The following is a 17,156-nucleotide window of genomic DNA, read 5'->3' as shown; positions in this document are numbered from 1 at the left end:
AGGTGGTTCGATTCAGTTTACAATCATAGAAAACATTATAAATATACAGGGTGTCCCTGAAAGGTGCGGAAAAAATGCTACCACAAATTCTCGGAGCTTTTAAATACCTCTATGACGATATAGCCCAACTTACCTCAGTCCAAAAGTCGATGATTTTGCAGATACAGGGTGTCAAAAGTTCAATTTCGTATTAGTTTTTCTGAAATATATTTTTTTGGTGTATTGTCACAAAATTCGGCTAAGAGGGGTTTTGTGATGTGACAAATTCAAATCTGCTCTTATTTTTCTTGTAAAATATAGAAGGCGCCACCTATGACACATTTAAAACCGAATAACTTTTTTGAGTAATCCTGTATTTCATTTTTCAGTAAAGATTTTTTCTCTCCAACGTCTTTTATCTAAAAAAGGTACACGTGGTATATTAAACTCAAAACGTTAATTGGCAACAGAGGCAGTAAATCAAAAGACGTGGCAACATCGCAGCCACTGTCGTTCAGTGGTTCACATCGTGATAATATAGCGCTCTCTCTCTCGGCAGTGCTAAAGGCTGTGCGACTAGACAAAGTGCGAAATTAGTCTCGTAAACTGAAAACTCCTATTCTATTGACATATTTCAAAATCAAAAGTCAAAACACTCCTAACTGACACATTTTAAAATAGGAAAATGTTTTTTGTTTATTGTTTTTGTTTGATAAGAAATTTTAAGGGGAATATAGTTTTGCGGTGTTTAAATATTACTTAAAATTCCACTAAACAAGTGTTTCGCATCATAATTATAATGGATCAAGAACATTCAAGTGACTCGGTTTACACCTTATTAACCGAATTGTGTGAGTCCTTTCAGCTTGGTCCTCAAAAACTCAAAAAATTCCGTGCCCACAGTTATGAGCTGTTGCTCTCCAAGGTTCACATTAAAAACCCTAGAAGTACGTTATTTTTTTCTACTAATAATAATACAGTGCTAACCAGATATATTTTAGAATTCCCTGATCTACAAGGAACCACAAACCCTATGCTCAACCTACTAGCTTGGTGTTTTACTCTAAGGATAGATTATAGCTTAGAGGAAAAAGCAAAAGAACTGGAATCTGCAACTAAAATGTTAAAAAACTCATACTCTGATGATATACAAGGCTTTAACAATGTTCTAACCTTTCTACTGTGTTTACGTGATTTACCTAAGAAAACTAACAACATCTTGGTAAGTAACCTTGTCCCACATATTACTTTATCATTACACAGAACTTGCAGGACTTATCCACTTTACCAGACATTGAAGATGAAATGTCTAAGTACAACAACATGTTCAAACTGCCTGCTATAGAAGAGTATTCTGAGTCAAGTGAAATGTTTAAAATGATGGATAATCCTTTGGAGATACCCTTTTTACCAAAACCCTCCCAGCTAGCTTTGGATGTGGAGGAGTTATGGAAAGATGAAGGTTACTCTTCACCCAATAAAGAAAATATTTGGGAAGTGGTAATGCACTTAAAACAATCAGCAAGGCTTACTTGGGAGAGTTACGAGTGTGGACCACCTGATAAGGAAAAACCATTCTTGTCAGAATTAGGAGAGTTGTCTTCTTTATGGGTGGAAAATTTACCCTCTCTGTACAAAACTAATAGTTTGTGCCCCAGTTACACAGTTGTAAATAGTAAAATCAAGCCCAGGAAGGATTTTGTTAAGGATTTAAAGTTTTTGCTGGGTAAGTGTAGTTGTTTTTCTAATGAAAAGTGCTTTTTTCCTGCACACTTTAATATGTAAAAATGATTTTAATTTATAGTTTTTTGGTGCAGCAAAATTGCTTTTTTTGTTGTCTTTTTCAATTTTTATTAAATTGCTAATTATTTCAACATTGTTTGGAACTTGGAATAAATTCTTTTAAAATTCAATATTTCAGAAAAACCCTCTGACCCATTGATTTTTAATGTTTGTTGCTCATTTTTTTTGCTAAATGGTCACATGTTTTCATGTGCAGTATTTGTGTAAATCACAATACTGTAATTTCCAGCCAAAGCCAAATCCTGCATTTTTGACCAATCACAAACAAACTACTTTAATTTTTGGATAAAAATCATAATTTTTGGCTTTGGCAACGTTGATTTTAATGTAATTCGAGCTTTCCACGTAAAAAAGGTGTTTAAGAGTCCGAAAAATTGACAATTTTTTTGGTTTGGGAAAGTTTGGCGTGAGTTTAAGGCCAAAATCACTCCCCCAAAATTTTATTGCCTAAATTGTTGCAAACCCATATTTAACCTGAATGAAGAATATCATGTTTTAATTGTGGTAAAAAGCAAGTGATACAGAAAAATTTAAAAATATTCAAAACTTTGAGAACATTTGTAAAAAAAAATTGTTAATAATTTACCATTTTTCGTAATTTTTTTGTGGAGAAAATTACCTTGGTTCAGCTTTAATTTTATGTTTTCTCACTCATGTGTACAACAAAACTGGATAACTAAAAAATATATTTAAAGTAAGCAAACTAATTAATTAAATTTAATAAAAGTTAGTTAATTATGGTGACTAACAGATTGCTAATTCTTGTTTTTAATGAACAACCAGAATTTTAATATCTATAATACTATAAAAATACTGTCATTGGCTGAACTTATTATATGAATTGTATTTGATGGGCCTACAGTGAATAATAATAATTATATTTTAGTGGGTATGCCATCTGAAACTTTTAACTTGAGCGTGATTGAAGTATTTTTCATTTCTCCTAACATTATGGTTGAGGGCATAACCCCAGACACATTGGAGCGATTTTGTCATAGTTTTCTATTTGCCGGAACCTGTTACCGAGCTTTAAATAAGATGGCAACCCCGGACATTTACACCAGGACATTCAAATATCCCGGTTACGTTTTTGCGGTACTTTCCACCCTTTCAAGTAAAAACACAGGGTTTAATCAAATTTTTTTAGGGTTTCTGTGAAAGTTTAGCACGTTATCTGCAGTTTTATCGGACTGCTGTTTTTACAATCCCTGATGAGACGAATTTCCTTACATTTCATCAAATGACGCTGCAAATTCAGATACAAGTCGCCACTTTGGCTTCTATATGTAAAGTGGGGCCGTACGCATCTAAAACGGAGTGTATCCCCCATGGAGTAGAGTTACTAAACTATCTTTACTTGAAAGTGTTGGGGCTGAGTGACCGGAATTTGTGCACGGTGTTGTACGCTTTTTTGTACCCTTGTTGCCAAATCTACTTTAGGTGAGTTTGTCTCAAAATGGGTTTAGATTTTTGTTAATTGAAATTGCTTGTACTCTCTAGTCGGTTCTTGCAACAATGGCTGGTTCAAGGAGTACTAAACGATCCCCACGGGGAGTTTTTTATAATTCCCAATTTGAAGTATTTGAATTCGAGAGGGCGAACTTATTGGAGTCGAAGTTTTGGTATTAAAGCAGACATTATTCCAGATTTTCTAGTTGACTTAAAAGATGACATTTTGCTTTGTGGAAAAATAATAAATTTCCTAAAAATATGCAGCCCTAATGTACTTAACTCCTAACCCAACTTGTGATCAATTTATTCTAGTTATTTACGTTCTAGAATAAACTGTGTTTGTACTTGATGGGTAAAGACCCACTAACGTTAACTTGTTGCCTCACCAACGAAGCGTTAATCAACCTGGAGCACAGCTCTTCCATGTACTACCTGAAAGCGTCGGAAAAGTGCGGGTCTAAATTTGTTTTTCAGCGCGACCTCGAAAAATCTCGCGCGGAAAATGTCCAGTACTTGCAACTGATTGCCAGGAAACGTGCCGCCACTTTAAGGAGAATCGAACGTACGTCTTTGCTGTAAACTGTCCAGGCCGTGTTCAAATAACTGTCAATCTGTTATAGTTGAACGTCAGAAGGCTGTGGAAGAGCAGCAGCAGAAGAAACTGACTGACCTGTTAGTTTTGAAGGAGCAGTATGAAGAGGCCACACAAGAAAACCAGCTGAAAGTGTATCGAAATATCGAGCAGGAGATTAAAATGCTTCAGGATGATTTGAGGATTGAACAAATGCGAGAGAAATTGATCGAGGAAGAAGCGTAAGTTTGTTCAGTTCAGTTGCCTTTTTTTGAGTTGGTAACATTTTTGTTGCACTGTGAATTGAAATAACAAAAATGTTTTCAAGCATTTTCAAATTAACTACTTGCACAGTGATTTTTTTGGGTCATTTTTAAAAATTGCCTTTTTGAAACGAATTAACAAATTTTAATGCGGTTTGGACTGTCATTGGAAAAAACTTTGACTTTAATGCACTACCACTGTACTATACAGGATGGGAAATTTTTTTTTAAGCAGATTTTAATTTAAATTATGTATTTGTTTATTATTTGAATTTTAGGTTTTGAATCGAATTTTCTACCAGCAGACATTGAGATATTTACTTATTGAGTCGAGGATATCATAAGTACTGTTCTCGCGGAGTGAGTTTACCCGTGCGTCACGAAGGCTACGTCATTTATAATCATATGAATCAAATCAAGTTTTCGTCAACAAACCTGTTGTGTTCATATTATAGAAAAGGGCGTGCCTAAAGCTTCGTCACGTTTAAAATTTTGCGTGTTTTGTCACTCAGAAAGTAGAGATCTTTGGCTGCAAATTTGCACTAAAACAACCTTATACCAAAGCAAATCAAAAATATCTTGACCAAAATAACATTTTTTATTTATGAGAAGTGTCTGTTTGGATCATAGAATTCAGTCTAAATTTGAAACCTAATTTATTTACCAAAATTCGCAGAGATGTATCACCAATATGTAGTATTTCTTTAACTTTAAGCTCTTGATTTAGGTTCTGGATGGTTACAAGTTTCTCTAAAATAAATACAACAAATTAAAAATTTAATAAGACATTCTGAGTGATGCTGTAGTATCTCATATCTCATTTTCAGGTTGCAATCCACTAATTTTATTTTAAACCCGCTGGAAAACATTTTAGACGCTTATTTTATTTTTTCTATGACTATTATTAATATGTTTGAAGAAATTTTCATGAAAAATCTATAATGCAACCCAAAAATCTCAGTCTCTGGAAACAAGGAAATGTTAATAGATGTTTCTTACAAAAGTAGATATATTTTACTATTATTAACATACTATCGTTGTACATATCATATAATGTATTTCGAACATCCATTTTAATGCTTTCAGATAAATCAGTGGTCTCGGCCCGTGGATAACGTCTCGATTTACGTTTTCTAGGTGAGGAAATCATAAGATTACTTGCTTGCTTTTCCCGAATCGAATAAACAGTTTTGCGGGAAATTTTCAAAGCAGCTGCAACCTTCTAGTATCAAAAAAAATACATCAGTAAGAATATGTAAGGTCTTAAAATCTCTTATTTTCTTCCTGAACAGATGATAAAGCTTCTAAAGGTCCTCCATTAGTTTTTTCCAATTCAAAATATTCACAAAGGTTAAGAATTAACTGCTGGGCTTGTCTGTGGAGAATTTTTCCAGGCATTTTCTAAAAAAATACTGTAATAGTAAGTAATTCCAAATTTACGAAAAACCAAATAGCTAAATAAAAACCATAATAGACACTCCCACTTTTTTTTCAAAACAGGTTAGTAATTGTGCCAATTTTGGTTAGATCGTGACAGCCGACATAAAAAAAATAAAAATATTAATAATAATATTATGAAAGTACTTACAGAATGTTAAAAGCGTAGAAACAATAGCTCTTAAAAGAACTGTGGTGGATGTGGTAAATAGAAAACTTTATAAATGATTAACAACACAAAGAAACGGAAAAGAATGAATAGTAAACAAATCAAATAAATTTCGATGGTTTTCAAACTGACAATGACTGAAATAGAAGCGCTAATCAGTAAATGTATATTTTGGTAGACATTCACTTAGATATTTACCCTTTCTGAAAGTGAACAATAGACAAGGATGAAGTCAATATTGAATGTCTACTTCCAAATCACAGGGAGATGACGCACGGGTAAACTCAGTCCGCGAGAACAGTACTTCTTTAGTTTTGTAATGACCAGTTCAGACCGCATTAAAATCCTTTGATTCGTTTTGAAATGACGAGATTTTAAAAATAATATAAAAAAAACAACCATGAACAATTTCAATCAAATTTTTAGTAAAAAAATGATTGACTACTACTCAGAGTTGAGCCACCTGGCGGAAGTTCGCAAAGAAAAAATCTCCAACAGTATAAAATCAGCGGCACAGTTACAAATCGACACGGTGGTGCCGATTATCGATGAACCATCTAAAGAGAATCTGTGTCAAGACACAGTAAATAGCTCTTCAGAGAGTTTCTACTCTGCTCCGGATGATCACTCCAACTTACCGTCAGAAGATGAACAAGAAGAGGAGTTGAAAAATGTGGAAACGCAATCGGTGCCTAGCTCCGTATCTTTAGACAGACTGAATGGGAATTTTGACACTAATGCGACATTGTCTCCTCCGACAGCCACTCAGCAGACGTTGGACACAATCCAGCAAGCCGTAGCCAACTTTGAGTTTGCCAGAAGAGTGAAGCAGAAAGTGCTGAACCAGGAATTGGGAATAACCACTACCGCGGACTTCTTTCAAAACCACGTGAAACCAAGAGAAAACATTACAAGTGAATTAACCGCTGCGCAACGGAACAAATTGAAAGTTTTATCCACCGAATTCGGCATCAACGCCATCCACACTGAGATCCAAAAAGAGAGAGTGTTGACGGTGGCTCAGATCAACAAAAACAAGGTGATGGGTCATTCGGGTTTCGGCAGTTACGAGACCAGTTTGGATAACGAAAACTACGTCAATAGCAACATAAAACCATTGAGTGTTGATACCAGCGAATCGTCAATAAGAAAATCGAAATCTTTACAATTAAACTTGAAACCGGAACCGGACAAGGTGGTACCAATGTCGGTAGATTCAACACCTATGAGTGACCTACCTCTGATTTCTACACCAATGAGCGTCACCCCAAGCAGTATGATGACCAGTATTGAGACCAAAACTGTCAACGATGATGATAATATCCAGGATATATACAGTTTTACTGGTACGTCAAAGTCGAGTGTGGCATCTTATCAGGTAAGTGGCAATATTGCTTTATATTTGATTATTCAGAGTGTTTCAGAATATGTTTTATAAACTTATAGGCCATATAATATATGCAGAAAATGTGCTAGAGACAAGCGTCGTTAGAGCATTAGTTTTCCGGATACAAAGTGTTAAAGTATTGATATTTTCCGTCATTTTTTAGATGTAAAAACAACTTTAACACCGTTTTTCTTGAGAACTACAGCTCCAACAACATTTGTCTGTAGAGCATGTTCTATTTTGCATTTCCTACATACCCTATAAGTTTACATTTTTTCTTAAATTTCGTCCTATTATTCGTCAATTATTCAACGCTTTAAACAACTTTTATTCCCTAGATGTTTAAAAAAATTTTAAATCATTCTAAATGACATTCGCTTAGTTACAGATGTAAACAAACAAACATCAATGTCACATCTACAAACACGTGATTTAAAAAATGGTTTTAGTCACTTGTTGTTTTTAAATAACTATTAAAATTTATTTAGTTTAGGGATCTGAGAAAACGAAAAAGAAAATTAGTGAAGATTTCCAGAACAACTCAGACTCTTTTAGAATCACTCTGTTTTTTTTAGAGAACTTAAATTAGCAGATTTTTTTTTAAATCTTAATTTGATCTAACTTTATTGTTTCTATAGTAGAAGCAATGTTAAAGTTATTGATATTTTTTGTCAGGTAGTAGCATCCAATACGTCACTCTTTGACAGTTGAATCAGAACTGATTATGTTTGAGAGTTTTTTACTAAGAAAAATAGGCGTTAAGTATTTAAATTTTACTTGATATTCCCATCGTCCTTTGATACGTTGTATACAAGATAATTCACGGTGATGGTATATTAGAAGTATATCAATATTTTTCGGGGGTAATATCCCTAGTGCATTTAATTTTTCCGGAAAAATTCGGAAAAACTAGTTTCTCGTCTCGACTCGGATGATTTTTAAAACCACTCTTGCTCATGCTATTTGTTAAAACAAATTACTTAGAAACGAGCATTCCAATTTTTCCATAGGAAAAATTAGATGCACAAGGGATATTTGGTAAGATTATTTCCTGAGTTAAATAAACATTTTATTTTAATTAAAACAATAAGAACAATAATTAATAAGAACAATAACTTTCAAGCTAGAAAGGGTAACACTATTCTTTATGTTGCTGTGAGGAGTGTGCAATTTTTTCGATTTTTTTTTCCGGAAAAACTGCTGACAGCTAAGTTGACAGTTGTTAAGTGATTTTTCCACTTAAAATTTACATTTGTTATACTAATTCTTGATAGCGATAGGTCAATATTGATAGGAAGGAAATAATCACTGAAATTTGGAGTGTAGCCTAGGTTGGGTTCAAACTCTCTTTCTAAAATGTTTTAGACTGGAAGGAACACCAACTTTTGATTTTCAAATAGAACACCTTGTTTTTAATCTCATTTTTGAATTCCTCGCAAGAAGGCTAGTAATTAATGTTAATACTTCCCTATACCTATCTTGCACCGTTTCTTAGATACTTTATAAAAATGGTGAATTTGTCAGTTTTCAGTGTCAGGTGGTCTAAACTTTAATTAAATTCTTAAGTCCTGAAAGGTTTGCTGATGTGATCTTTTGTCCACAGTTAGACAATACTACATGGTTGAAAAGCCCAGAGAGAGAAAATGAAAAAAACCTACAGAGTGGTCAATATTTACCTTTTAGTCGGACAGAGAAAAAACTGCAAAAAGTCTGTTTTTTTAAAAAGATCCATCGGTGTTTTATGGTTTGTAATAGAAGAACAAATCCATGTATACATTTCCCATACCTAACTTCAACCGTTTCTGACTTATTAACAGTTTTTCCTTAAAGTTTCATGTTCTTTTATTACAAACCATAATAAATGGTGGTTGACATCATCTGACACTTAAAGGAAAATATTGACCACCCTGTAGGTTATTTCATTTTCAGTCTTTGAACTTTTCAACTATGTGGTATTGTCTAACTGAGAACAAAAGGTCACACAACCTTTCAAAGTTCGACAATTTAATTAATGTTTAGACTACCGTTTTGCTGACAAATTCACTATTTTTAGGAAATATCTAAGAAATGGTGCAAGATAGGTATAGGAGAGTATCAGATTCATTCATTCAGTATCAGAGAGACCCAACCTAGGCTACACATACCATCAGTGTGAATCACCTTGTATTTGAAGTTTGAGATGAAAACCAATATTTTTTTTGCAATAAAAAAGATTGATAATAATTGTAGAAACATTAAACTATTTTTGTAGAATCCTCAAGAATCCAGTCCAATACCAAAGTTCTCTAAACGAGTGTCAATAGAGGACGCCAAACGAATCTCTAAAAACACTCTGAAAACCTTCCTGCATGAAAGCGTATCCATACCAGTATTAACCCACTTAAAGTTGGCTAACAACGAAGTTCTGAAGTACTTTGTCGAGGACTTGGGCTTCTTGAAGCACCTAAACAGCCTTCGAGACTACTTTTTCCTGCAGGACGGCGAATTTGGTCGAAACATTACCGATAATTTGTTCGACAAGTTATACAGCGCCAATTTTCCTTTAGAATTGATCAATATTAGAACTTTACACCATTTAGGTTAGTGTTTTTTTTTTTAGAGGTTTGTTGGAGTGACTTTTACAGTTTTTTGTGATTTCTAGTGTTTGATGCGCTGGACAACTCAAGTAAATTTCAAGCGGAAAACTCCAAACACCTCTCCTTCAAAATTAACAGTTTGCCCAAGTGTTTTGACTTGGGGGATCCGGACGTTCTGGATTGTCTTTCTTTAGCCTACAAAGTAGAGTGGCCTGTCAACGTGTTACTACCGTCCGAAGCGGTGTCCAAATACGATCAAGTTTTTAAATTTGTTATCAAGCTGAATCGGGTTTCGTGGGTGTTGAAACGGATGTTTTGGGTGCGTTTCGCTTTACAAGTTCCGGTCTCATTATTGTAACCTGAACGATTTACAGGAACTGAAAATTCTAGCCAAAGAGACTGGCGAAAAGGAGATTTACCTGATGGCATCACCGCAGTATAGGCGATTGCACCAATATCGGCACGTAATGTCGCATTTTGTGCAAACTTTACAAAATTACATTGTGGGGGACGTGTTGCAGCCCAGTTGGGCTTTGTTGGAAAAAAGTCTGGTTCAAGTTAGCAGCTTGGATCAATTGTACCACGCCCATATTGATTACATCAAAGATATAATTTTTAGGTAAGTTAGTAGAGCAGTTTACTAATGCCCATTTGCACTAGCTGTTTTTTGTGATCCTTATTCCTTAGGGTACTAAACTAGCATTATTCTTGTCTTCAGCGTTCTTAAGTTGACTATTCTACTGTTTACTCAAAATGTCACAGTCAAAACCATTCTTGGAGATATGTTCTATATGTTTGTTGAGAATTTTTTCTTTGTTTATTGGGTCTTCTGTCTCACACAAAAAAGGTTTGTTGGGAAAATGGAATTTCGCACTATTTTCAACTAAGTTGAAAATAACATTAACCTAGTCGTCCCAACCCAACACAAGACCACTGACTTAGGCTCGGTCTTGTTACCTAAAAACGCTGACGTTTCGGTGGAAAATCTACCACCGTCTTCAGAGAATCTAAAAAAGAAAGAACACAACGGCAGAACACGGAAAACAACAACTTAATAAATATTAAACCTGATAATGTTCAATTTGGAACTCTGAGAAGGGTTTCGTCAATAAAAATTGACATAAATTTTGACTTTTGTCATTCCAATAGGAAAGGTTATCTATTGTTGTAGTGAAAGGTGGGTTTTATAATGAAAACAAAATTACAAGAAATTTCAGTTTCGTTTGATATGACCAAGTGTTATCTCCTTCTCTAGAATATTTAACCAAGTTTGGTCAATATTAATAGAAGATGTAGCAACACAGGAGTCATGGTTTAATCTAATATATGCACTTTCTTTTATTTTACGTCTTTTTGAAAAAGTTTCATTGTCTATGATACTACATTCATTCCATTTGACTCTATGATCATTATCAAACGCGTGTTGGCATATATTAGATTTGTGAAAGTCTCCAGTTCTTAAATAATTTTGGTGTTCTTTAATACGTTTTTTTAAAGGCCTGGAGGTTTCACCAATATAAAATTGATTGCATTCGCAAGGAATTTTATATATCACGTTTCTTGTAGATTCATTTTCATTGTGAGGTTTTGTTTTAGTTAAGTGTGATCTTAATGTGTTTTGAGTTCTAAATATTGTTCTGATGTTATATTTTTTAGCTATTCGTTTGATTTTGTCAGAAATACCTGGAATGTAAGGAATAAAAAGGTTAGTAAAAGGTAAAATTTGATTTTGATTTCCAGATTGTTCTAAATCCCTAAAACATTTATTAATAAATGTTTCAGGATAGTCATTTTCTTTTAGAACATTTTTAATGAATAATTTTTCTTTATTAAATTGTTCATTATTGCAAATAATTTTGGCTCTATCAAATAAACTTTTTACAATACCTTTTTTACCATTATTGGATGATTGGATTTGTAGTTTAAATATCTATTTGTGTGGGTTGGTTTTCTGTATACTTTTGTTTCAAATTTGTTTATGTCTTTTTTGATTAGAATGTCTAAGAATGGAAGTTCGTTATTTTGTTCAGTTTCTGTTGTAAATTTGATTGTGGGTTCTATTGAGTTTATGTCAGTTAGAAATTGTTTGAGATGATCATTACCGAATGGATATATTGAGAAAACATCATCAATATATCTCCACCAGATTGTTGGTTTATAATTAAAATTATTAATGTTATTTTCTTCGAAATGTTCCATAAAAATATTACTTAATATTGGAGACAATGGAGAACCCATTGCCATTCCAGAATTTTGTTGGTAATAATCATCTCCATATTGGAAGAATGTTGTTTTAACACAAATTGTTAAAAGTTCTAAAATAGTGTTTACGCTTAAGCTCGTACGTTCCCCAAGACTTGAATCATTTTGCAATTTAGATCTAACAATTGAAAGAGTTTTGTCAACTGGGACGTTCGTGAATAAACTTACAACATCAAAACTTACCAGAATATGATTTGGATTAATGTCGATATGTTTGAGTTTTTCAAGAAAGTGAGGAGAGTTTTTTATGTAAGAATCTGTGTTACCTACTAAAGGATTTAAAATGTTTAGCAAGAAGCGAGCTAATGATCTACCACTCACAATTGGCCTTAATGCCATGTTATTTTTATGAATTTTAGGAACACCATAAAAATGTGGTGTTTTGCTATTATGTGGCGTAAGATTACGCCTCTCAAGATCAGAAAATTGATTTCGATGTTTTTTTAAAGTAGTGTAAATTTTCCTTTCAATTTTTTCTGTTGGGTTTTTATTTAGTGTTGTGTAATTGTTTTCATTTAAAAGAGTCATGGCTTTGTTGTGGTATGTAATAGAGTCAATTATGACTGTAGCGTTACCTTTGTCTGCTGGAAGTATTTTTATGTTGTTGTCTTTTTTGAGAGAGTATAATGCTTGTTGTTCAGGTTTGGATAGGTTTTGTTTGATTGTGTGTGGTTTTTCTAAGATAAGTTTTGATCTTATTTTAAATTCTTGTTGATGTTCTTCTGGCAAATTTTGAGTTGTCTCTTCAATTGCAGAAATAATATCAAGTTTGGGAATGTGTTGTGGTGTAATGGCAAAGTTTAAACCTTTTGAAAGAACAAGTTTTTCGCTATCAGATAAATTTTTGCTAGAAAATTAAGACTCCCTCTGACTTTTGTTCCTCTTTCCAAAACCATTCTTTTGTAAACTTTAATAATTTATTTTGAAACAAAGTCTTCATTTTAGGTGTATGTTAAACCAAAAATCAGTGGCGTTACGAAACATAATCCACAAGATTTTCATAGTCATTTTGAAGTTCTACGACTACATGAGATCCCGCAGATGGGCATGCGTGGACGGCTCGTATGTCCACCCAAATTTTGGCAAACTGGAAAAAATCTTCAAGAATTTCGAGGAGTTTGTCGTGTACTTTTTTAAAGTGGTGAAAAAAGTGGCAAAAAGCGGTTACCAGCCGGGTTTGATCCAGTTCCTGGACGTGTTGGATGTTAACAGTTATTATTCAGGCAAACTAGTCGTTTCGGCTTAAATTGGCATATCAATCAGTGAGTTATTATGTTTGTAAAGTTTTGCTTTAACTCATACTACCTATTGAATCTCACTTTAATTTAACTCTCTGTTAAGCCCACATTGTGATATTAGCTTCTATTAATTATTTATTAATTAAAGGTTTTTTTGCAGTTGTATCATCAAGATTTTTAATTTGTTAATAATAGTATATGAAGATCAGGACCCTAAAGTGAGTTATCAAGATATAAGAAAATCTAATCTGAATTTGACAGCATTCCGGTAAGTACAACAAACAGAGTAATTTTATTAAATATTTTGTTTTGTGTTAAAAATGATAAATATACGAACACATCTATAAAACCCAAACAAATCATTAGTGCATATTTGTGCTATAAACAAAAACTGTACCTGTAAACTGTGTATGTAATATTCTTGATATTTGGCAACATTGTTTCTGATTAATTTGTGAGAGCAACAGAGACAAACATACAACGACCGACACGGTTTTATTGACTTTGACATTTAGAAAAGAAGAAAGACTCCCTGAGACTCTTGTTTCTCTTTCCAAAAGTGTGATGAAAAATGTTTTAAAATTTAAAAATGAAACAAGATTTTGAGAAAGCAAGTTCAAAAAATCAAGTACAAAAAGGAAGTAAGGAGCTTAAAGCAAAAACCAATCAATTTAGTATCAACATTTGATTTTTAACACGCATAGCATGCGTGAAGGAGGATCTGCTCGGACCTGTTATTGAGATTTCTGCCCAATACAGAGAGCCGTACTCAGAAAAAAATAGGAAATGGTAAAATTATGGAACTTTATTAGCTAAATTAAAGTGGTGGTTAGATTTGGACTTTTGAGAAGATAGAAACTTGCCTTTTACCAATGAATCCTTTTACAGTCTTGGTTCTTAAAATAGAAGTTTTCTAGATAGGTATGGAAAACTTTTATCAAGTAAAAAGGTGAAACTAAGTTTGTAGAGGAAGCAGTGGCGTGTTCATTTTTTAGTTTTTGAACCAATTTTCGTGATTTTGATCAATTTTCATAATTTTGCTCATTTTTTAGTTTTTAAACCAATTTTCATGTTTTGATCAATTTTCATGATTTTGCTCATTTTTTTGTTTTTAAACCAATTTTCATGATTTTGATAAATTTTCATGATTTTGATCATTTTTTAGTTTTTTTAACCAATTTTCAAGATTTTTATCAATTTTCATGATTTTGCTCATTTTTTAGTTTTTAAACCAATTTTCGTGATTTTGATCAATTTTCATAATTTTGCTCATTTTTTAGTTTTTGAACCAATTTTCATGATTTTGATCAATTTTCATGATTTTGCTCATTTTTTAGTTTTTGAACCAATTTTCATGTTTTGATCAATTTTCATAGTTTTGCAAATTTTTTAGTTTTTGAACCAATTTTCACGATTTTCAATTTTTTTGAAAAATGAAAAATTTTAACGTGCTTTTTTTGTGTAAATATGCCCTTTACTGTGCATTGGAACCCTTATAAAGCAAAATAAAAATTTGCCAAAATTGCACTTTTGACAAAAATTGAATTTTTTTACTTTTTGAAAAATCGTAGCTCTTTTGTTTAAATTCGCAGGAAATTCGTTCCTACGCCATTCGAAAAAGCATAAAAAATACTACAAGGACGAAACTGACAGTTGCAATGGATTCCCTGATCCCGAATTACTCGAAAACGAGTACCATCAACCCTATGCTATTTCGATCCAAAATGGCGGAAATTGCAAATGGCCTCCACAAGCGTCATTTTGACATTTTCTTAAAAAATCAAGTTTGTACTCGTTTTTTACTAAATCGAGGATGAGAAATTCAGTGATGACGTTCATTTTTGCGTAACTCTCCCCCAAACCCAGATTTTTACGAAAAGTTAAGTTTCTCGAACCGAGTAACATATACGAACACACTGACTGCAGAAATGGATTCTTTGACCCCAAATTAGTCGAAAACGAGTACCATCAACCCTATGCTATTTCGATCCAAAATGGCGGAAATTGCAAATGGCCTCCACAAGCGTCATTTTGACATTTTCTTAAAAAATCAAGTTTGTATTGTCTTCTTGTCTTCTCTAATAGGCCGCCACTGCCCACTGCAGTGTTGCCTTTATTGTAAACTTTTATAACACAATTTTCACTACTCAATTTATAAAGAAAATGTATGTCGGTTTTTAATCATCAAAACCAGACTAGTAGGAATGTTTTTTTTGTAAAAGAGGAAACGCCAACGTTTCTTTACCGTTTATTGTGTTTTTTCTTGCACAAAAACTTTAACGTAGGTGTAAAAATCCACAAATCATTATTAAATGCGGTAAAGTTTGCCAATTATACACGCAGTCATTGCCTTGATATTGCGTCAATAACTAGAGCTAGGACGCTTTTGTGCACGTTTTATATCAGTTAATCAACATCAATACAAAATATGAAATCCCACGTGGATTCAAATAACAACTTTGTACACGTTATTAACACCTGTTATGCGGTTATAAGAATGAAAAAAAAAAAAAACTAAATCGGAATGGGGCGAGGCGTTTATTTTGGCAAAGCAACAAACGCTCACGTGTTTTTTAATGTTTTATAGTGGCAACGATCTCCTAAAAAATATTTGTGTATGCTATAAAGTCATCACATTTTCTCCGTCAAATGGTTGAAATTAAATTGGCAACGTTGCACAATGTTTTTATATTCGTTAATGCCACATATAATTTAACTGGATTTTGAATTTTTTTTGTGTAAAGTGTGTTCACTCAAAAAACATTCCTTGTTAAAACTTTTTTTAATATATTCGTATTGTAAGCCTTGTCACGACTAATTAATTTTAACTGGGATCAAAACACTCTATTGCCGTGTTTAGAAAACGTTTTGATTTTTTTCTTTGTCAACTGCTTGATTGAACCATTCGTCTTAGTTCATAAATGGAGGTGTTAGTAGTGTAGCTAATTTTTATCTCGACTTAAAAAAAAACGGTAAAATCCTTCCTTAAATGGACAGTATTAGAAAAAAAGTAACACAGCTCTGATTGGCACTATATGTATCTAAAAGGCAAGTTTCGTCATTTTAAGTCTTTCTTCAAAAGGATTTATCATTTCGGTGCTGAGTTGGGTATAATCTTACGAAACAATCGTTTTTTTTCAACGAATTACTAATTTGGTAGGACTTGAATTGAAAACTTTATTACTTTCTCGGGATTTCAATAAATGCAAGATTGAATAGGGAATTGAGTCAAATAAATAACAGCGTAATCTAAAACAGGCCACCTGTCTGGTGGGCGCCGTCTCCCATTTACGGCAAATGGATGCAGGGGCAAAGTGGGCGCTCCAGGTGACGTCACTATAGAATGTCCGGGCGTAAAAATAACACAACAAATCGGAAACCCGACTGATTCACTCTGCATTATTCAATTGGCCCTCAAAAGAATTACCAATTTAAAAAATCAAGTAACCGTTTTGTTATTCTCGCCGATTACGCATTAAATGCTTTTCGACATTGACCCATAACCATATAAGTCCTTATTGGCAGTCTAGCCGACCTGGTGCACGCGCTACGGAGACGGTGGTCTTTCTTGACGGCCCTGGCACCGAGTCCGAGATGCATGCTGAAAATCAGGCCAACGAAAAAAAAAAAAAAAAACGTCACATACATATCAATCCCGATTGGATGCCACTGATTGCCCCTGAAGAATGCATTTTATGTCGATTTAATATAATCGAAACTAAACTGCATTACTTAGGGTCACGTGACTGCTTTAATAATTTTAAAACTCAAAAACAGCTTTAATTCGACGTCCCAAACAATTTTTAAGTTGTAAAACTGATGATTTCTTTCGCCTGTAGAGGAAAAAAATAAAAATATTTTCGTGTATTTCCAAAATACTGAATGGAATGAAGTACTGAGATGTCAAGATCTATACAGGGTGGTCCAGTTTTAAGTGTCAATAATTCATCATTCGATAGCCCATCAAAAAATAAGTTGACTTGCATTGTCATTTTTCTAAAAAACTTTTCCTAAGGAAC

General features: G+C 33.3%; 1 protein-coding gene across 2 annotated transcripts; it reads left to right on the top strand.

The window, feature by feature from the left end:
- The first annotated feature begins 538 nt into the window (after nt 1–538).
- On the top strand, nt 539–13,480 carry Grip163 (gamma-tubulin complex component 6). Of its 2 annotated transcripts, XM_081991465.1 has the most exons (14): nt 539–926; nt 981–1,201; nt 1,252–1,705; nt 2,669–2,877; nt 2,930–3,222; nt 3,283–3,505; nt 3,562–3,796; nt 3,855–4,047; nt 6,101–7,052; nt 9,313–9,640; nt 9,703–9,956; nt 10,012–10,256; nt 12,845–13,161; nt 13,298–13,480. In XM_081991465.1, the coding sequence occupies exons 1-13, from the start codon at nt 779–781 to the stop codon at nt 13,143–13,145; spliced, it is 4,056 nt and encodes a 1,351-aa protein (XP_081847591.1). In that variant the 5' UTR covers nt 539–778; the 3' UTR covers nt 13,146–13,161; nt 13,298–13,480. The 2 variants fall into 2 exon arrangements, with proteins under 2 accessions (XP_081847591.1, XP_081847581.1); XM_081991455.1 differs by lacking the exon at nt 13,298–13,480 and having other exon boundaries at nt 542–926; nt 12,845–13,297.
- The last annotated feature ends 3,676 nt before the right edge of the window (nt 13,481–17,156 follow it).

The sequence above is a fragment of the Ips typographus genome, linkage group LG1 (assembly GCF_016097725.1).
Source record: "Ips typographus isolate SLU linkage group LG1, UJ_Ityp_2.0, whole genome shotgun sequence".
Lineage (NCBI taxonomy): Eukaryota > Metazoa > Arthropoda > Insecta > Coleoptera > Curculionidae > Ips > Ips typographus.
The sequence above is the reverse complement of the archived record's forward strand: the minus strand, read 5'-3'. Positions and strand labels throughout refer to the sequence as shown.

What these genes read in the sequence shown, in the direction of transcription:
- Grip163 (XM_081991465.1), top strand. Translation starts at nt 779, where the DNA reads ATGGATCAAGAACATTCAAGTGACTCGGTTTACACCTTATTAACCGAA. An exon ending in TGTTGCCAAATCTACTTTAG is followed by an intron (nt 3,223 to 3,282) that starts GTGAGTTTGTCT and finishes TGTACTCTCTAG; the next exon opens with TCGGTTCTTGCAACAATGGC. An exon ending in TAGAACTTTACACCATTTAG is followed by an intron (nt 9,641 to 9,702) that starts GTTAGTGTTTTT and finishes TGTGATTTCTAG; the next exon opens with TGTTTGATGCGCTGGACAAC.